Genomic DNA, 22,838 nt, shown 5'->3' on the forward strand with positions numbered 1-22,838 from the left:
TGAAAGCAAAGTAGATGTCTCAGATGAGCTAGAACATTTTGAGTGATGGACGCGCTAGAACTTGTGGCGAAAGTAAGTGGCAACAAGTCTAACGTCGCTAATGTGAAGTTAACAGTATGGTGAACAAAGTTTTATATTTAAAGTTTATTATAAACTATGTGCAATGGAGGTGCAAATATTAGGTGAGTACTAAATCTATTGTTATACGTAGATATTATTAGATAATAAAATTTATATCAAAACGGTTCAGCATTCAAGAAAGAAATTGCAGCACAGTTTTTTGCTGGCATGAGAAAAAATTGCTTTTTAGAATTTTTTTCTAGAATCTAGAATACCATTCACGAAATTATCGGGTCATTTAAGTAAATTATTCTTAGGCCCGTATTCACCAACGCCAATTAAAGTTAACTGTAGGTTAAAATATACGAAAACATTGTTATAACAATAGGTAACTAAAGTAACGAAGTATTTTAACCTACAGTTAACGTTAACTGGCGTTGGTGAATACGGCCGTTAGTAAGTTTGATCCGTTATTTTGATTTGCCGGCGTTACCGCGTGTACAAAATTTTGTTTGTGGAACGTAACCAATTTAAATAATACACTGTGTATATTACAAAAAAAAGTTGTCTTACTTGTTGTTGCCAAAGTTCTATGGAAGACATCTGTTACATGCTCTTGAAATGAATTTTTATGTATAGTCAAAATTTTGAGAAAACTTTCCTTGATACCAAATTATCCACTCCACATTGATTCAATTGGATTTAGGTCTGAATTACAAATTGACTAATTCCTTATGGGGACAGCGATTGTTTATAGATAATCCTCTACAAGGTTGATAATCTGTGAATGTGAATTATGTGGGATTATGAGAAAACCGTCTACTATAAATGAAGAATGTGCTTATATAAAACAATAACATTTCTTGTTAATATTTGTCGGTTTGTGTTTCACAGTAGCTTGCGTAAATATGGCTTAATATATCAGGGGTTCCCAAACATTTTATACTGAAGGAGCTCTTGCACAAGGAAAATGCATGCTGAAGTCCTCATAAAAATGTGTAGATGTTGTTAAATTTTCGGTGCAATGAAGGTAATCTACACATTAAACACTCTTCGTTACCGATATAAATTGAATTTAATACAAGGTGACTACAAATGTTTGTAATTTTTTCTGTTCTGAGTTGGCAACATATTTTAAGTTTTATGTTAGCATATCCGTATCCGATATTTAAATAATTTTAAAATGGTTTTTACAACTGGGCACAATTCACTTACTGTAATGGATTATTTTGGAAGCAGATTGCAAAATGAAAATTTATTCACGTTAGTAAAACTTGTTTTGACCATTCTTTTGTAAAAGCTTATTTACAATGATTGTCGATTAGTTAAAATAACACAAAATTTCCAAAGTCCTCTAAAAGATAGGTAAATGCAGTACCACAATTAATTTTATCAGATGGTGTAAAACATTTTTATGCCCTCCTTCCGTAGAATTATGAAAGGTAAAAGCAAATAAAACTAAATAGATCGTAATCATGTTTTATCAGGAAGACCCTCAGAGTATTAAGTCTTGTTATTAATGTATGACTAAGTCTCGTATATTTGCTGAATAGGTATCGTTGTCCACACAAAAAGTTCGAGAGGGTTTATCTCTGATGTGTTCAATATTAACAAGTGAATTTCATTTTTCTAAGCGATTAAAACATTAGATTTTGTAACTTTCAAGCTACTGTATTTTTACTCCTAATAGAAATATTGACTAAAATCATAAATCACACCAACAAAGAAACAGTTTACAATCAACTTACAGGTAAGAAACCGGTCATTTTTGCCCGTTGGGTGTCACCAAATATTTGGCTGGGTTATTTAACATCCCACCATAAATTGCCGGATGGGGTGCTTCAAGATCTGTTTCTTTATTCGTGTGATTTATGATTTTACTTAGTCAATATTTCTATTCTACTATACAACGTGTAACAGAAATAAGTACATACATGAATTTTAACTGGTAATAAAACTCATCAAGAGCAACAATTTTTCTAAATATTTTTTTTTTGTAAACGTTCTTGTTAATGAGTTAAAATTGTTTCAAATTTTTTACAAATTTCGCTACCCGCCACTGGAGAGCATACTACCTGGACATGATCGCTGTGCTTAGAAGGTTTACGTAAACGGCTGAACGGCTCGTTAATTTATGGGGGGGGGGGGGAATGTTTTAAAAAATTGCCGATTTGGAAAAAGTGGTACACGCGAGCAATAAATTTTGGTCGTCAAGGTCATTCTTTGACGCAATCGAAAATGCTCCATTGTAAAACAGTCCTAAATATCATAACCTATCATCATGTTGTATGACATTAATTGTCATTTATTTCTCAATTCTTTGACACTGTTGACGTGGGCATAATCAGGCAGGGAAATTTTTTAAATTTGCGACAATCTAACCAAATTTTGAAATGACATTGACGACCAAAATTTATTGCTCGCGACAGTACATACTACATAGAAAAATTGTTCATCATGACGAGTTCTGTTACTGGTTAAAATTAATGTACTTATTTCTGTTACACGTTGTATATGAAGATCCCAAAAAGTTTCCTTTATATCACTTTTTTACACGGATGTATTAAAAAAAATGTCCTGTTCCATAATCCGTCATTAAAAGTAACTTCCCTCTATGGTCTAACTTACATTCAAAATTTTCAAATTTCTAGCGTTAAAGACACTAAGGAATAACTTTTCCCTCGGACATCCGGTATAATACGGGTGATCAAGAAGGACCGTTTAACTTGGCAATACAATTAAGATCATTTTTTTGTTCGGGTATTTGCAACACTACAACTGGATATGGTTTGTTGGTTTATTTGACAGATATCTGACGTATTAACAGCGACCAAATGGTGGGTTATAAGAGTAAAAATTAACAGTAAAAAAAAAATTTTGAATACAGAACGATTATTAAAAATTAACTAAAGGAAACGCTCGAAGTGCTATAAACATAAATTCACTCTTCTTTTTAAACTCTCGAACAGATTCACCAGCATGTTTAATTTGAAATGTCAAAGGTTACCTACTTGTCAGTGTGAATCCGTCAACAACCGGAAGTTTCTACAGTTGTACCATTTAAAAATAAAATCCAGTATTACCAACTCAAACAATCCTTCTTGATCACCCTGTACATTAATAACTAGGTACAGTTGGTTGCAAAAAAAAAAAACGGGAAACGAAAATTTTCCTAATATAAATTTGATTTTGTCCATTTATCAATCAATTGTCTACCTATCAAATATGTAATTTTAAAAAATGTCATTGAATTTTGACGTTAATTCTAACCTATCTCTCGTAAGAAGGCATATGAAGGTTGCACACTATTATTTTGACAGTTCCCGTTTTTTTTTGCAACCAACTGTACGATGAAATACGGGGTGATCAAGAAGGACTGTTTAAGTTGGTGACACTGGACCGTATTTTAAATCGTATAACAGGAGTAACTCCCGGTTGTTGGTGGCTTGTCGTTGTTAATGCTATACCTATATCAGATACTTGTCAAATAAACCAACAAAACACATCCAGTTGCAGCGTTATAAATAACCGAATTAAAAATTTTTCTCAATTGTACTGCCAACTTAAACAGTCCTTCTTGATCACCCGGTAGAAAATTTTCAAAAGCAAATTTCATTATAAAACTCGTTTTAAGATTAATTTCTGTTAAGTTTAATTAGGAAACAATTTGGTGAACACCACAATTTCAAAAGAATATACAAATTGGAACTAAATTTGTTGTCAGAAGTTGACAAATACAGCCTGTCCCAGAACTGCCTCCGCATAGAAAACAGACGGGCCGACAGCAAAAGCGACCCCAAGATGACTAACTACTAAAATAAATTTTCCTATAGCTCACATAATTGAGTTATAAAGTTTTCAATCCCAGAAGCTCGTTCTCAGGTATTACTAAAAAATCAATTAGGTTGCTAGACAGCAAAAATAATTGTTAATATCACAACAAAATTCGAAATTAGAAATCTCACCAACACAAAATTGCGGTCATCCTGGTCAAGTTTAGGATGTCTTTTCTCGATTTTCGCTTGAGATAAGACTTTTTTCTTTAACACATTTACCGAAATACTGATGCTTTTTTTCTCTGGGGAGGCCGTTCTAGGAAATTCTGTATACAATCATTATTATTTAGGATTTAAGATGTGTAAATATTAGTTAACAAGATAGCCAACGTATTTTGAGTAAATTGTCGATTGCAAAAAGTAGATCTCGACCCATATTAGGTGTGTCCTATTGATTTAAAATAAAAAATTTCAAGTCAACCATAATCTCGCTGAACACAAGATGACGAAATAAAAAAAACAGATAAGTGAAGTTTATTTAAAATGAATTTTCTGGAAACGAAGCTCACACAAATTAATCATCATACAAAAATTTCTAATCATAGGTATTCCAACGAAAAACCACTAGAGTACTTTATTAATAATACAGAGAGAAAAAAATGATCTATGACTGTAATGTTTTAAATTGACATTAGTAATAATTTCAAAGATGAAATATCTGTCAAGTAACCTTTGTTAAAGAATTTTCTAGATTAATGATTACAAATTATATCAGTTCTACATATCAATTGTTAATTAACTTAAGCCAAGAATGTCACTTTAATTGCATTAAAACGATACATTTGATTTTCCATTTACATGGGATCGTGCATTCCTTTAAATGTATCCTCAAAGCTGATCCGTGATCCGTAATCCGTATAGTGCGTTCACAATCGACAAACTACTTTAAAAAACAAAGTCATAATACGTTGTCAAACAACCTCGTAGGTAAAATTTCTGCACATTTTAAAAATACACAAATATTTTATAAAACGTACGCTAACGTGGTTTCCTTGTTTTAAAGCATATTTCCTATAGGTTACTTCGCATTGGCGTACATTTTATAAAACATGATATACAGGGTGTATTTTTAAAATGTGCCGAAATTTTACCTACAAGGTTCTAGGACAACGTAGAAAACTAAAAGCAATTTAAAAACATTGTAGCTCAAAAAATAAATGTCATTTTATTTTTTGACAGATAATTTTTTAAATATTTTTTCCGAGTTCTACATGAAGCCCGTAGCTTGTGGTTAAAATATCTGTATAACTTTCAATAACACCCTGTATACTAAAATAATTATTTGGACAAAAGTATATCTTTTTCGTACGAGTCTGAGTTTTCTGGCCGAGGCGAAACCGAGGCTTGAAAACAGGCGAGGAGAAAAGGCACTTTTTGGCAGAGGTGCACATTAATTTTTTTAGGCGACTGCACGAACTACAAAGCAAAATACATCATTGGAAAAATTACAAATTTATTTTGTATCTACCTTTTTCAAATACATAGATACATTTATTAGGTAATACATATAATGTATTCCAACTTTAAAAAAACGATGCTTGGCCATGACAATCTGACAGATTTCATCCTGTATATCTGAAGAAAAGTTTGGTTAGGAATTTTGAAAATTTTGAAGTCACAATGTTGCCATACTTATGTTCCGCTTTTTTACGAATGGACGAGAGAACCAGAGTGTGTCCAAATTGCCGAAGTTGTACTGTATACAGTTTAGGATTTAATCGAATACAAATTCATCGTTCTCACATTGAAGGTGTCCATCAATCTGTTAATAATAATCGCATCGTTACTTACATCGGGCCTATCTCGTTTAAAATGTGTGGAGCACTTCAACACACTACGTTTTGTCTCAAAAGACACAACTTTTGGCATTATGCATTAGTAAACCCTTTAAATTACTACTTTGTGTTGTTTAATTTAAAATAAACTAGAAAAACGTCAAAATGACATTTATTGATGCTTTATTTACTTTTTTTTTAGAATCATCTTGCAACATAGGATTTCAAATTTAGTTCAAAAAGGTTTACAACCAACATGAAATGAAATATAACTACTACTTTCCTCAGTACTGCCAATTTAACAAAATTAAAGCATGGCAACCTATTGTTTTTTTAAAGATGGAATAGATTATATTAACAATTTTTTTTATACTTAGTATTTGCTATCAGCTTGCCAACAAAATTAGAAATTTACTATGTATTTGCAATACAATTAGGTACTTATGTAGTTACATAATTTATGGTGACAGAACAATTATCGGTTTTGTAGGTTTCGTTGCTAACTTACTAAACACGGTCAGCGTCCGAAAAAGAGTTACTTTTCGTCCGCTTGTGAGTACGTAAAATTAGCCTTTTCAAACTCATTTTTGACACTTCTTATGCCCTATACATTTTTTCCGGCCACTAGATTTATGAGTACTTTTAATAGATTATTATTATCTGTAACTACCAAATAAAAATATACAGTACAATTTATGGTTCGGAGAAAATTTCCAACGAATAAACTAATTCTGGACAGTTGTACACAAGACAATCACAATTTTTACTCTAGCTATATCGTAACACACAGATCAACACATCTGTATAGGATTAATTTGCCTGTGCCCCAATTTTGCGAATTTACTTTACATGTAAAGAACCAAATATTATATCATAATATGGCAAGAACCACTCTTGATTGTAACATATGCAGTGATCATCAGAAATAAGTTCATTATACTTTAATATCTTTAGATTAGGATCTCAAGAATTGTGCTGTAATTTAAAAATATCTGTTGACACAAAAAACATACACTTAAATTATGACAAAGATATACACTGCAATAAAGTCATAAAAGCATTATTAAAGAGGCAATCCCCTTTTAATCGGCCTATTTTGTCAAATTTATTGGCATATAACCGAAATAATGGACGATTAGATAAGTTTCATTTAGTTATATTCTATTTATGAAATATCACCTGAGAATAGCTTTGGAACAATAGTTACCCACACGATTAAATGCGCTTCTCAGTGCACGTACGCATCATCTATCTATTACGGAAAAAATGTATTTGTCCACAATGTAGAGTTCCTGTTATCAGTGTTGTAATTTCTGTGACGTTTTATTAGCCAAAAAGACAATACCTTCTTATCACCTGGATTGTAACTGTAATATTTTGTTATTTTTGGTTTTCAAAATATTTGTTTAATTATCAGATCAAATAAAGTGCATCCAAATGGATGGGATTGAAGTGGAAGCAGCATACCCCTTATCCGAGGATGAACACTTTCAAGAACCCAACAACGAAAAGAGATGGAGACTTTCTTATTTAAAGGTAAATTTCATTTTAACAAGCTTTGTTTCCACTACTCTCTATCTATGTCGTACCTATCTCCGAACAAATATATCAGTCGAATCATTTTACAAATATTTCGAAAATGCCCCATCACTTGACGAAATCTCATGACGCACAAGTTGACGCAATAACATTATCAACAATATTATTACGATCTTCATGTCATCACATATGTACTTGAGATTAAAACAAACCCAAAATCGTAATGTCCGGTGCAACAGGATGTAATTTCAGAATTCAGAGTCCTATCATTCATTCGGAACTTTGAACAATTTCACAAAGTTATATTTTGTATTTATCTTGAAATGTAAACACTAACATATTATTTTCTTTTCAGGATCAGTTTGAGTGCTTAGAATTACACAAATTATTTCACAGATACAGCCAAAGGATAAGTCACGGCTATTTTTCGCAATTCCTGTCTCTTCAAATTATACTGATCACTACTCATTTTATTTTGTTATTAGCCGCTGTAAGTATAACCGTACATTTGTTAAATATAAGGTAGTTGAAAAAGACTTTAATTGTTTATATCTATTGGTCAAAGACAGTGTCTCTGCTCGACTTTCATTTCCATTTTGAGCGATTTCATCCAATAAGCAATAAGCAATGTAATCCCAATAATTTAATGGTCAAAGCTCCGCCTCCACATTTCAGATATTCTAACTGGAAAATGACTAACTAAAAGTTCACAATTTTTTATATTTCAAAGATTTGCTTTCGTTGAATCCTCTATTTTCACACGGAAAACTTTATCTATTATTATCACACAAAGAGCGGTAAGCTCTTATTAGAAGCCGACACTTAGGTACATTAATTATAGTATGTTTCCTTTATTATCTTATTTACGATTATTTATTATTTTTATTGCAATTCGCAATAAATACCTTTGTTGACAAAACTGATAAGTGTGCAGTCAGTAGATGACCTTAACACCAATTTTAAAAATTCACATTTGTTCAATTTGTTTTTGTAAACGATTTTAAACTTTTTTTAGTTTTTTTATTTTTACTATTTATGGAAGTTTTCACAAAATTAAATTAAATTAAAATGCAACTCTAACACAAAATTCTACCAAAAGAAAGTGTTCAGAATGTGTAGTATGTAGTATATTATGTTATGAGGACCAAAAATGGAGTTTATGTGCTGCGGCTGGTAGTTTGGCAGTACGTTTTGCAATAATGTACAAATTTCTTGATTAAACCTTATTTATTCACTTCAGCTTTCAATATCTCACATTCAGACAAGAATTTGTTACAATTTGAGGTAGGAATTTCAAATAATTTAGCTAGTTTACTTCACAGCTGCTACTCAGCGGAGATAATAACTTCATGGACGCTGGTCAGCTTGTTAGATACCATGATAATGAAGTGACAGTTTAGCATTATCAGTGCAGTAGTACAGGGTTATTCTAAATGATTGTAGTCGAAGATGGCCATGCCCATGTTATTACATTTTTGCCGCTGTCATGTGAACTGTCAGTTTTGTCGCTGTCACTGTCATTTTGTAGGTGAAAAGTGCGGTGATGAGATTTTTATTTATTTTTGTTAAATTAACGATTGAATCCAGAAATATTGAGTTGTTTTGCACCCAATTTAACTCCCGTGTGTGAACGGTGTGTATTCACTTATTCACATCATTTTAATGTTTTTTTTATGTGGGGCGGCAACCATAAATTTTACATTCAGTTTTCACGCCTACTTCGACTAGGTACAATCATTTAGAATAATGTCATAACTTATGGACGTTTGAAGAAAAATATATTTTTTAATTAAATTAGGTACACCAAAAGGGCTAAAATAATCATGTTATTTTGGAAAATCATATCAAATTCTAGGAATAAGAAAAGTAAAAAAAAAATGTATAATATGAAGATGGCTAAACATGAGATCATTTATAATTAAAGTAGGCGGTTTTTTTCTACGATTGCTAATCCTGACATTTGAGTCGCTGTGTAAATTAAGGGTTATGTCTCATGTTTAATCATTTTAATTTAAAAGAAATGAAGCGTTAGAAAATAATATAGTTTTATTGACAATCATAGAAAATGTTCCAAATACAACTGTTAACTCTGCATTGAATTTTGAAGCGTCACTTTAATAATTCAAATCAAGTTGTGAACAGTGTTGCCAATTTAATTTAAAAGTCATATAGTCTACTTTAATTATTGTCCCTCTAAAATAAATAAAAAACTCAAACCAACCAAGCATATTCACCTCAGAAATTAATTAAGAACGTTAAAAAAATTGTCAAATAGCTCGTTTGCTTTTGTTTCCAAGTTAATGGCTTCCTTAGGTGTCAAACTATAAAGTCGAACGTCATTTATTTATCGAGTGCCTCATTCAATGTCCACAACTAAACTTTTAAGGAATAGAAGAATTAAAACTTCTTAAGCCTAGGGCCAGTTTACTGAAACGTAATTAAGTTAATCGTAATCAAATGCGAGATTAACTGAACACGTGATCAGATTGAATTTCGGATTCACGAGTTAATCGGGCATTAAAATTTAATTCGAATTAAATATTTAATTCTCTTTCTATAAACTGGCCTCTAATCTTAATTTGTTAATTCTTTATCTTAATTTGGTACTGATAAAAGTTTTTCTACGTTATCTAAAAAAAAAATAGTTGTGCCTCATCTGTCACGAAGAATCACTTGATTAACTAAATCACATAATATCTTCTTCAGTCATAACGTTTTTTGCAACTTGAGTCAACTTTAAAGTTCAATCCAAAGTATAGGCTCTGCCATTTCTATTGAAACACCACCTGTTGATTTTTCCTAAAATTTAGCAATGTGTAACAGGTTCGGTTGATTATAAAACGGCTTTTAGCGAGAAATTTGAAATTCTGACATTTTCTAGTTCCTAAAACGTCAAAGTAAATCACTGTCAAAATAAGTGTAAAATATAAATCAATTGTCTAACTACATATTTAGCAATTATTTATCTCGTCGACTCATCGTGCATTCTAAAAATAATATAATATAAAATATAACATAGGTATATAAAATATAATATAAAAATCAAGATCGGCAATTATAGTCAAAAAAATTACTAAACATATTTGCCGCGTTGCCAAACTGAAAATCGACAGGTGGTGTTTCAATAGAAAGTGCAAAGCCTATATGTACGAAAATTTATGTGGCAACTGTGTGGATAGGATAGAGTTGACATTTTTTTGACAGTTCATAGAAGCGCAATTTTGAAAATTGTCAAGTCAACGTGCAATGATACAAAAAAATCACGTACACTTATGAAATGTCATACAAATGTCAACTGTACCCCACCCACACAGTCGCCACATAAGTTTTCGTACGTAGTTTCTATACTCCACAATCATTTTGAATCACCCAATATAACAAAACCTTATTAAAGCATGTAGATCTATTTGAAATAACTTTCAACCATATAAAAACTGACTGAATGTCCCTGCAGACAAGATGAAAGATTGCAACTTTATAAAGTAAAAAGTACTAGAAGGTAATTTTGCACACTTATTTTTTACCTAAAGGGTGGATAGTAATGAACTCACCTCTACGTGAGAGACAAGAAAAAAACAATAAATCGCTTTAAATAGATTCATTAAACTGGATAAGTATTTTAAAATTTAAACCTCTGTACAGTTACGGCCACGGAATTTCGTCAGTTATTTTACTGTCAGTTCGAAAAAACTTATGTAGCCTAAGCTTTATTGTCATGACTGACATTCAAAATTTTTGTGACAGAAATTCTGTCACCCATAATAAAAATCAAAATGCCAACAGTAACGTTTTTTAATAAAGTTAGAATTGTTACCCTTGCTCAGGATGATAAGTCCACACAGTTGCGGCAACTACCATTAATTCCATTATTCAGAAATGGAGACATCCATGTCAAAAATTCAAATGTGGGGTTAGAAATATGTATATAAAGCTAATGTCAGTTGAATGACAACGTGCCCGTGACTGTACAATACTCCACCGCACCATTTCTGGAAACATCTTCTCGTGCCCACTTTTTATCTACTGTCAGGCAAAAATTGTGAGCCCTCATTGACAGTAATTTCCGCGTTACCGAGAAATGTTTAGAATAATATCAAATTTTTATAATAATGTTTTACGTCCGACACGTCAGTCATTCTCTGTATTTGTTTACTTATGTTCTCTTATCAATTTTTAGACAACGCCAGCGGATGTGATACCAGATCTTATCCTCTATGGTTTAATCTCAGCGTTCTCAATTATACTCCTAATCCTGACTGATAATTATGTCAAGAAACACCCGAAACTTCTTAAAATATTCGCCGGAACTGCGTTCGTGACGACATTTTTTATGAACTCCTTCATCCCTTTCTACTACAACAACCACGAAACCTACGGCAACTTGCGTCCGGCCTACACCACTTACCTAATAATATCAAATTATATTTTCCTAAATATTCACAACCACGTAGTTGCTTTCGTTTTGGGTCTCTTTGTATCCATTTTTCATCTAGTTACGCTTATATTAGTCACTTACGAGGACAGTGACCGACGTATTGAAAGAGTAAGTGATCTCTAGAATCATCTTAAGTACTATAGCAGACACTTTTAGCTTGCCTCAGATGGTATTTACTTAATTTCGATCAACAGTCTTGGACTTTATTTCCGATATATGAATGAAATTGTCATTAGAAGAAGTTTTCTCGATAGAAGATCTTGCGTTGAGTCAACACATCAGCTCAAATTCGAGGAAGATCAGGAGGTAATTTTACGTCAATTTTAAAGACCACAACTAATTGCGAAACTTTTAGAACCAACTCATGTCCAGCATTATCCCTCAGCATATAATAGTAAAAGTTAGATTAGCTTTAATGGAGTACATACGGCGCTACGAAAAAAACAACAACACTCCTCAAGTGAAACCATTCGAGTACGTTTGCCCACTCGTCTTCTGTTCTTGTTACATTTTGTCTTTGCAGAGATCTTTACGTGGAGGATCATCCCAATGTAACGATTCTGTTTGCAGACATTGTCAACTACACCGCGATGACAACCCAGTTGAACGTGATCGATCTCTTGGACATCTTAAACGAATTGTTTGGACGTTTCGATGATGCCTCTGAGGTAAATCTCCTACGTTATCTCCGAACTAGAAAATATGTTCTTCTCATTTTTTCAGAAATTGAAAGTGCTGCGAATAAAATTCTTGGGAGATTGTTATTATTGTGTTGCCGGTCTACCTCCAGATCCCGTCGCCCAACATGCAGAAGCGTGTGTTGATCTCGGATTGAAAATGATTTCCATCATAGCAGACATACGGTATGACCACAACAATCCATATGACTTAAGTAGGTTCATCTTCTTTGCTTCTACAGTGAGCGAAAGGGACTGGACATAAATATGAGAATTGGTATACACACTGGTAAGATAAGTTCTGGGATAATAGGAACGATCAAATGGCAATACGACATTTGGTCCACAGACGTTGATAGAGCAAATAAAATGGAAACTGAAGGGTCTCCTGGGTATGTAGATGACAAACGTTAGAAAAAATAGACAGTAACAATTTTTTTCCAGGATGGTACACATTACTAAAGAAACCAAAGAACGTTTAAGAAAGGAATATAATATTGTTCCATCAAAAAAAATTGTAAATGGCGAGAGGACTTTCTTAATACAACCGTTTCCAAATGTATGTGTCCGTTGTGGTTGGTTGTAGTGCAAGGCTAAATAGAAATCTTTGCAGAAAGAAATTGAGTCGAACGGTAAGTTGGTCGGTCCCAAGGAAGAACTGGAAGAAAGCAACGACACGGATAGCCCAAACAGCAAACGTAGGACATCAATTTTTATAAAGCGACCTAGCACTGTACCCAAAGATCTCAACAACGTCGTTAAACTTAACTCGCAAACTTCAACGTCATCAAGAAGTTTTTCGCTGCTCAGTAACTATCGAGCGTTACAGGAAAACAGGGAAACTAGCGAAATTAAGAATCAGACGAACGACCCGTCTGTTGGTAAACGTCACACGTTTCCCAGTACCACAGAAAGAAGGTACAGTGGGAATCCGAATTTGGGACAGTATCAAAGAAGACCAAGCGGAAATGTGAGGTATTCTACCGACAGGCGACTAACTGCGAGCGATCGGAAGCGAAGGACAGCTTTCATGAACAACAACATAAAAAGGTACAAGGAAAGGCTAGAGGAAACGAATAAAGAACTGGAGGCAACGATAGAAAGTATGTTGCTCTCTAAATTTGAGTAAGTGGGAGTGGATCTGAATCGAGTGAAATAGACTAACGACAAATTTTCAGACAATGGTTTAAAGTCAACGATATGTATCGAATACTTCTCGTGTTCAAGAATTTGAAGAGTGAACTGGATTTTATCAGAATGCCGGATCCTCTCTTCAAATATTATCTCTTAAGCGAGATCTTGTTAATTGTTTTAGTATATATTCTTCAGAATTTAACTCAGTCAACGTGAGTATCCACTTGCATTAATTACAAGTACAAAAAACTATACAGAGTGACTTTGAAAATTGTGCAGATATTTTAACCAGTCGTAGAACCCACACTAGGTAACGATTGAGCCAATATATCCTTATACAAATGTTGATATTTTTCGAGAAAAAGGGGCTAAACATTTTTCAAAAAAAGTTTGGAAGCCACTGAATTTTATGAAAAAATGGACCAAAAATTGTAGACTTTTCTTATTGTCATTTAATTCAAAATTAAGTCACCTTGACAAGAAGCTCAATCTTAACCTCATTTTAAATCACAAATGACTTTCACCAACCTGGAGAAAGCCGATATGGTTTTTGATTTATGGCGAAGTTCGCGTATATTCAGAATTCAGAGCTAGGACGGCAAACCTACGGTGAAAGGTTTCCTCAAAGGATATTTACCAATATCCCAATGCACGAACCTTTGTAAACGTTGTACAGCATTTTCGAAATGAACAAGTGCGATCTTGGCTGCCAACGAGAAGTTCGCATTTTAGTTGCAGAAGAAGTTCTTCACGAAATTGAAAACTATTCACGAACAAGTAGGTACAATCGCGGCCATCCAAAAGTGAAGGATAGCTTGCGAAAATTTCCGTATTTTTCGTTAGATTAAATTAAGCTGTATTCATTGGCGTTTTTGCAGCAGGAAGATGCAAGTCCTACTGCAATGTACATAATTCTCTCACCACATCAGCCAACGACCAGTTTTTTTCTAGCTTTGCAATAGCCCTAGCTGTCTGAGTCGGAGTGAGATGTCGTGGCATTTAAAAAAATACTTTCAATAATTTTTTTAACGCTAGTGTCAAACTGTGACATTTTAGGACGCCTATGATTTAAAGTAAAAATCAAACTATTAAAAAAAAAACGTTCACTTTTGGATGACCGCAGTTGTACTTAGCGTCTTGCAAATCACCTGGTAGTTTTTCAGTTTGTGAGTTCAAAACACCGCTCAGGAAATTCCTCAAAACAGAGGCATTCTGAATCGAGTTCGGCTTTGTTGGGCACGTCGTGCTGAAGATTGTGTTGAAAACGATGGCAAAGATTTTGAGCAATTTCTTTGATGTTTCATTTTATACTTTTACTGACAATTACAGTTTTCTTACTTTGTCGGTTAAGCCTTTGTTGTTTTCTGAATAATCACTTGACAAATTTTTATCAAAATTCATGATGAAACTCAAAAAACTTTAACGATAAAAACCAAACATAACCACACATAACCTCAAATGACAGAAAAACTTGACATTTTAGGTTGGTCATGCGTCAAAACTGCGCGGCAAATTTTAAATGTTTTCATTCATTTCAATTCATCATTAACATTATAAGGCAAGTTAGGTTGTTTTGCATTCTTTTAACACGTATTACCTTTAAAATATCTGCACAATTTTCAAAATCAGACTGTATTTGCATTGGAGGAAATACTCAGGTAATTGTTAGTTTTGAAAATTACGTTTTCGGATCTTAGTTCGTCTCCGTGTCGAAAACTACGACAGCTACATAAAACTATCGAGACACTTTTTTGTAAGGTGTAAAAATTCTTATAAAAGAGTTAGAGACGGCTGTATTGTAGCTATTAAACCAAGTGATTTTTTAAATTTCACATCTAGTCACTGTGATTCCATTGGAATACGAGTATAATTCAGTTATTTTAAAAAACTCAATGATTTAATCGTGAGAGAGTTTCAAAAAACGCACCTCAACATCTTCTAATTTCGCGTTATTTACAAATTCGTGGTTTCAAAAAAATTCAGTGTCTAGATACTATTTATAAAGAAATTTCTAATGCCAAATGTTTGTTTTTTAACACTGCGAAACAAAATTTTTATTTCCATTTTTATTAAACTTTGAAATGCACTCTAATGTACGAGGGGGTATTGATAAGTTTTTAGCTTGGTGTAAAAGAATAGCTATTTATTTTCAAAATAATAGGTATTATTTTACTCAACGCAATCAACCATACACTTGACACAACGTTCATAAAGTAACTGTAACCGTTTAGAAAAACATTCCTCTTTTTGGCCTGCAAACTGTATTTCTCAATCACTATTTCTTTTGACGTAGATCTTCGTATTTTTAAGACTTCTTTGAATTTTGAATATTGCTAATAAATTAGAAGGGACTATAAGTCAGTAGAATATGCTGGATAATCGGTAATTCTAAAACTTGTTTTTTTCACTACTAGTCTTGAGAAAGCGTCATTATTTACTCCTGAACCAAACCCAGAAGTAGAATTTCTCTCCTACTGAATAATCATGAACTTCTCCACCTTGGTGTATAATATACTATTATTGAATATTTGCAGAACAACAAGCAAATGCGTTGTCTTGCTAAAACAAGGAACCTTTAAAAGATTTTTCCCTACGTATTTCCACAATTTTAGTTCGAAATTTTGTTAATAAAGAACAGTAATAATTTCCCCTCATCAATTTTCTTTGCTGCGTGTAATCAGCAAAAATTACCCCGTCTTTATCACAGAAAACGGAGGCGAAGGCTTTTCCAGTAGACCTTCTCTACCCGAATTTTTGAATCGAAACCCAACATGTTTCCACTCTTTTCACATTTCTTTGCTCTCTGGGTCAGAATGATGAATCCAAGTTTCATTCATTGCAAATTCTCTCTTGATTAGCATTCAGTTAATTCCCTGTTAATAATATGAAAAAACGCGTTCATATGAGATGTTCATAGATGTTTTCTGCAGAAATCTTTATTCCAGTTCTCTGCTCATCTTTATTTTTTTTTATCTCTTTTAAACGCCACATCCCAGCCTTTCTAGTAAAACAAGAAAGACATTGATCTCCTAATGTTGTCAACATGTCGTCAAAAATTAATTTGCCAGATAACCCCTTCAAAAATAACTACTTGATTACAAAGCGGTACTGAATTTTATCAGAATTCAAATTTCTATCCGATATGGCTTTTTAAAAAAATAATAATTCGAAAACGGCCAAACCTTTTAACGTCAAATTTTGCACATGCACTTATCAGTGTAGATTTTTTTTTGTCATTTTAAGGATGATGTACTGGTTTACAGTACAGTTAGGTACTGTTTATAAAAACAAATCAGATTGTATCTATTATCCCAAACTAGGTGATGAAACATTAAGAAAAAGCCCAGTTTGCGACCTCGACTTCGTCTCGGTCCTCAATCTCTGAGCTTAGCACAAAAAGACTCACTTCTATTTTTAATGATATAATCTACCTACTATTTTTAATAGCCGACCTGACTTAAATAGGGAAGTGTATGCTTACAATAAAGGTTTTGTATAATTTTGCTCTGTTTCTCCTAGTCTATTAAGGTTCAAAAACGTAATTTTCAAATCTAAAAATTCTCATAAATTGTATCTCCTCGGGTCCAACTGTATTTTGTACTCTTAACATACCTAAACAAAATTTAATTTGACTGGACCATTTATCATGAGAAATGAAACACACAATTTTTAGGTGGAACCTGCCGAGTTGGCCATATTATGTGACCATAGGTATTATAGTATTTTTATTTTTACCCCTTTCTTGGACGCATTATCTGTGGATCAAGTATATTGCCAAGTTTGAATCCCATCTTCCCACCAACATTCTAATTAGATTTTTGTACAATACATCGAAATTGATAACCAATAGTGTAGTTTTTAGGCTACTGATTTACACCATCGTGTATGGATTATTTTGCCTATGCGTTCTCACGGAATGGGTAAGTTACCTATTTTACCCAACGTTGCTCAAAATATTTCTCCTCTTCTTATTCTAGCTGGACTGTTATAAATACACGGCAGGTGATGCGAACCCTGTTATGACAAAGAAAAATTTTTTAATATTAATAGGGAGTCGTGTAAATAACCTTACTTCGGAAGTGATTACATCGCACTGCGTCATCCCTTGGGTAAGACACGTAATACATACAACAAATTCTTCAAATGAACAAACGAAACATTTTTTATTTCAGCATATGACAGAAACATGCGGTTTAGCCATAATAATGAGTTTCCTGTTTCTTCGAATGTACATGTGGTTAAAATTAATTTACGCGTCTGTGATAGCCTTGGTGTACTCTTTCTGCATCTTAGAATTCAGCGGTGCATTTTATGGGGTACATGCGATAATGCTTTTACACCAACTCGTTACTTATTCAACTAATCTTTCAGGACAGTCAAACGTTCAATTATCTACTTTCCCCTCAGATATCTCACGTAGTCAGCGTGGTGTTTTTAACGTTAATTCTTCACCTAGTCGACCGCCAGACCGAATATATGAACCGACTTGACCACCTGTGGTACAAAAACTTGATCGAAAAGCAGAAACAAGCAAAGAATGTACACACAGTTAACAAGTTGCTGCTCACGAACATTTTACCCATACACGTAGGTAAGGTGCGCAATTTTTGCCCCAAGTGTCCAAGTACTGATTCTCCTTTTGACAGCTGAGTTATATCTCAACGTGAATCGAAATGCCTCCGACGAAATATACAGCGAGAACTACGACGACACTGCTGTGATGTTCGCCTCGATAACGAATTTCTCAGTTGAAGAGATGGGACAAGGCTTTTTGAAAACCATGAGTACTATAATCAGTGTATTCGACATGGTGCGTCTAATAACTGCACAATTTGTATTTGTAGTAATGTTGATTTTTATTTTTAGTTACTGGTTGAAGACACTTTCGGAAGACCTATCGAAAAAATCAAAATTGCCAAATGGACGTACATGGCAGCTTGTGGATTGGCCCCTGGATTGGGCAACAGTGAAAATATCCGAAAAGATCAAGGCAATCATGTGGTGATAGCGTTACTGAAGTTTGCAGCGTGTTTAATGCAGACATTGAAAAAAATGAATGGTGAAACAGGGCAAGAGATGAAACTGAGAATCGGTAAATGTTTGATTAGATTGGAAGGGAATCGATTTTTTCAATTTCTGTGCTTGCAGGAATAGCCCACGGGTACATAGCCGCAGGAGTGGTTGGATCCAAGAAGCCCCTTTATGACATATGGGGCGACCCCGTAAACATGGCATCTCGAATGGACACCACCGGCGAGGAAAATAAAATACAAGTGTTAGAAGAAACTGCCGAAATTATCGAGAGTTTTGGATACGTCTGCGAATATAGAGGACGGGTTAAAGTGAAAGGAAGAGAAAACCTTGTGGACACTTATTTCGTGATCTTGGATGAAGCTTTTAATTTAGTAACACGAAACATTACCGAGTAAATAATTATATTATGATAAAGGAATAACTGTGACACGCTCTAGGGTTGACGTATTGATCGGTGAAGATGGCATTTCATCGATTTGAAAAATCCAGGAAAATGGCGATCGCGATCCCACTTCTTATATTGCTGTACAATTCGGCGACGCAGCTTGCTGATCTGCAGCTTAAAATAGAAAAAGTGTCGGTTATAATAAGAAGTGGTAGGACATGCTGTTCGTCGTCGAATAAGGTTATAGAGCGCCCATGATCTCTGCCTTCTCCAGAATTAAATGGTTTATGGGGGGGCTCTATAACTTTATTTGACGAGAAATACGTATTTGGATGCTTACTTTGGTCTAGGAATTGTAAAGAAACCACCAAGTAGGTTGCAATAGACGACAGCACCTGGAAAAAACTGATTTATAGATGTTTACCAACAATACAACAACGGAAAAAATAAAGCTGAATACTATATACCGCGTTTTGATAAATTACCCCAACTGATACGAAAGAAATAGACAGATTTTCATACCAGAAATGACAGTATATTATACACCAAGGTGGAGAAGTTCATGATTATAGCCAGAGCGCCAAGATAAGATCCCGAGGCGTGTAGAGGGATGTAAGGCGCGAAGGTTATAAGGTACTTCTCCACCGTGGTTTATACCACAGACAATTAAACATAGTAAGACTGTCTAGATCTATTCAAATTTCAGCGACGCGCGATACTAGCGACGCGCTAACGTAGGGCCGAACTAGATGTATAATAAGTTGCATATTCCTCAATTATTGAATCGAATGTATAATTAGTTGCATACGGACATATTTTTTTGTTTTTATTTACCTATTTTCATATTATGGTTTTATTTATTGAAAAAAAAACAAAGACAAACAATTACCCAAACATTTTATTTCATTATTTTTAGAGTTTTCTTATAAAGGTTTGAATTTTGAAATTGTTTTTCGCTTATAACGATCCATGTAATAGATTATCTTTTCTCTGAGATTGAGTTCACAAATTTTGGTACGTTGAAAAACCTATAACACTTTGCCTGAGGATTTTGATGAATGTGCACGTTCTGGGATAACTTCAGGATCAGGAATCACAACTTCTGTAATTTACATAGTCATTAAAATCTTCGAATTGTCTAAAAAAACTGTTATTTTGTGACACTGTGAATTTGGAACGAAAAATTGATGGGAATGGCACGGGACACCTATAAAATCTAGTTTTTTGAGAACTTGTAGAATAATTTTCTGAAAAGTGGTCTTGCCAAGTGAGTGAATTTTGTAATTTTGAAGAAAGTATTCCAGAACTATCTAAAACCTTTATCCACCTTTTTTCAATTCTGAAAATAACATTTTTTGTAATAACTTTTTTTTCGAAAGTATTACTTACCGAATACGAACTTTTTGGTCAAAAACAATTCAAACAAGTTAGTCAGGCTTCGACATCGCAGGTAGAAGAGGCTCGGAACAAGTACGAAAGTCGTTTTGGATTATTTTATCATTTTTATCATAACGAAATTGATTAGCCAATTTTTGACAATGATTAATAAAGATTTTTGAAACGAACAAATTTGATTTTTTGAATAAATCAAATTTCCCGCTGTCAACGTAAATAGTCGATTCATCATCGACTAAATACGGTCATTTAGTTCGGCCCTACACTAGGGTTGCGCTAGCATCGTCCACGTCTCCTAGGTTTTATATGGACTTTAACAGTCTTAATTCGTTATTGGTCTGTGGTTTATACAGCGTGATCAACAATGACTGAGTCTGTTGGCAATGAAACAATTGAAAATACTGGTGATTTTTGTCTAGTAATTAGCACTGACCACGCATTGACTGGATTTTTTAACTTGAGATGACATTAAAAACATTCTTGGTAATGCAGGTTATGTTTATACTACCTATTACAAAAATTAACCTTCGTTGGTAAATTTTAAATTTGCCAAATTTCATTGTTACCAACAGACTCAGTCATTCTTGATCACTCCGTACTATAGTCTATTTTTTCCTGGTAGGCGCGTGCGTGCGCATTTACAAAATCCTGCAACGAAATGCGACTTTCCTATTGGTTACTTTATTTTTCTACTTACACTAGAGAAATGTGCAATATTACAGTGTTCTGTACTGTCAATCAGGTCCAAGCTGCCATTTTTGTTTCATCGTGTCTTACTTTTCCGTTCGTGTTTTGTGTCTCTTTTGTTTCTGTTTCGTGTCTGTTTTCTGTTGTGTCCGTTTATTTATTAAAAAAACAGGTCTTAGTTCTTAGAGGTTAAGAAGTTTTTATATGTCAACAAGATGTCTCAATTTAGATCACCAAATAAACGGCGTAAGTTGGATTTATGCTAACAGCAAGTAACAGTTTTTTATTAGTGCATATTTATAGCAAATTTCTCACAAGCCGAGAAAGAAATGATCGTTAAAGTATTTCGTGGGATCTCCAAGGATTTTGCCGAGTTAACCAAGACGGCTCAAATGGAAAAAACTGCAGATTATACTGGTATTGATTTCTGAGTTTTTTTTTTGTTGTATCACAGCTTAATTGCTTTGTGTTGAAGGTTGTGGATTTAGAACCATTCAATGATACTTGGCAGAAGAAAAGAAGTGTGGGCACCGAAGAAACCTGATAGGAAATGGATGAACATCAAAAATATCTCATTCGAAAAACAGTGCACACATTTTTCTCTGCAAACAGAATTCCTACAATTGATGCTGTGTACAGGGAAGTGCAAAACAATGAAGAAATTCCAAACATCAGTCGTTCCAAGCTTTATAATGTTTTACACGAATTAAAATTCAAGTAAGTACATACATTGTTTTCAATTAACTGTAAACATTGAAATCTATGTTTATTTCAAATAGCACAAATAACGAAACAGAAAAAGCCTGTTAATAGAAAGAAAAGACATATCTTGGCGAAGAAGATATTTTTATTATTATTATTATTATTATTAATTTCATGCTCAACAGGAAAATCCCAATTAAAGAGCACGTATAATTCGACCTACACAAATTAAATATCCGACAAATCCAACGATTTTAACACTTCAATGCTACAGGAGAACAGATCAACAAGATCACCGACAGAGTTGGAAATATTGAGCATGTTGTTCAAAGGAGAAAATTTAAGAAAATCCGTTCTTGGAGTTGATAAATAGAATAAGTTTTTACTACGAGTAGTAATAGAATGCTTACCAACACAAAAATTAATCTGACTGAGCAGAGAACAGCAGTCAATCAAGTTATGAAGGATTTTGTACAAGAACAATAAATTCATTAATTTATTGCGTTCAGATAAAGTTTTAAACGAGAAACGTTCTAATAAAATCTAATAATATTTACGGGAAATAAAAGAAATACGCCAAGAAGGGAGACCTTTTCTCTTGCAAGATACATGGTTATTAGAAATGATTGTAGTCGAAGCAGGCCATGTCCATGTTATGTAATTTTCTTTAGATGAAAAGTGCGGTGTTGATTATTTTATTTTATTTTTTTTAAATTAACGATTGAATCCAAAAGTATCGAGTTGTTTTGTACCCAATTTAACTCCTGTGTGTATAAAATAAAAATAAAAAATGTTGTACGTATAATATTTGTTATCAATTTTTCCACAAGTTGATTCATAAACTTTTTTGTTTACATTTTACAAACTATACAAAAATTAAATCATAAACATAAGTTTTAATCTGCAACCACAAATACTGATCCCCCTAGATAATATGCAACCAAAAATACTAACAATTCCTGCATCCTGCTAAAAATCTTAGCTATGTGATTCTACCTTTCGGAGATGCGCACGCACGCGCCTACCAGGAAAAAATAGACTTTAGTATATGTACAATTTTTTCACTACTAGATCCGTTAAAACCCTTTCTAATAATAATTATTAATTACATTTGTTTGTCCGATGCGACGATCCGAGTTCTCATTTTTCAACGATTGCTATGAAAATTGAAAATCGTCT

General features: G+C 33.4%; 2 protein-coding genes and 1 long non-coding RNA gene across 5 annotated transcripts in view; 2 read left to right on the forward strand and 1 right to left on the reverse strand.

Moving 5' to 3' along the window:
* LOC138122812 (adenylate cyclase type 2-like) lies at positions 1-19,339 on the forward strand. 2 transcript variants are annotated; one of them, XM_069037150.1, is made up of 19 exons: positions 1-182; positions 7,089-7,207; positions 7,566-7,700; positions 11,388-11,753; positions 11,802-11,951; positions 12,001-12,119; positions 12,169-12,313; positions 12,369-12,508; positions 12,565-12,714; positions 12,767-12,881; positions 12,936-13,447; positions 13,501-13,668; positions 17,130-17,376; positions 17,434-17,565; positions 17,629-17,772; positions 17,828-18,047; positions 18,103-18,266; positions 18,323-18,548; positions 18,605-19,339. In XM_069037150.1, exons 1-19 carry the CDS (start codon positions 164-166, stop codon positions 18,883-18,885), a joined length of 3,552 nt encoding a protein of 1,183 aa, XP_068893251.1. In that variant the 5' UTR covers positions 1-163; the 3' UTR covers positions 18,886-19,339. The 2 variants fall into 2 exon arrangements, with proteins under 2 accessions (XP_068893251.1, XP_068893261.1); XM_069037160.1 differs by lacking the exons at positions 7,089-7,207; positions 7,566-7,700 and having other exon boundaries at positions 2-182.
* LOC138122885 (uncharacterized) overlaps positions 18,875-22,838 on the reverse strand; it is a 21,288-nt gene continuing 17,324 nt past the window's right edge. For both annotated transcript variants that reach the window (XM_069037283.1, XM_069037275.1), the window contains exons 4-5: positions 19,216-19,270; positions 18,875-19,049 (exon numbers count right to left, since the gene is read on the reverse strand). In XM_069037283.1, the coding sequence (XP_068893384.1) occupies positions 19,006-19,049; positions 19,216-19,270 (99 nt within the window). In that variant the 3' untranslated portion in view covers positions 18,875-19,005. The remainder of the gene's footprint in view (positions 19,050-19,215; positions 19,271-22,838) is intronic.
* On the forward strand, positions 20,844-22,464 carry LOC138122937 (uncharacterized). The gene is made up of 4 exons (XR_011156656.1): positions 20,844-21,203; positions 21,261-21,374; positions 21,433-21,674; positions 21,737-22,464. It is a non-coding gene; the product is annotated as an uncharacterized lncRNA (long non-coding RNA).

The sequence above is a fragment of the Tenebrio molitor genome, chromosome 1 (assembly GCF_963966145.1).
Source record: "Tenebrio molitor chromosome 1, icTenMoli1.1, whole genome shotgun sequence".
Taxonomy (NCBI): Eukaryota; Metazoa; Arthropoda; class Insecta; order Coleoptera; family Tenebrionidae; genus Tenebrio; species Tenebrio molitor.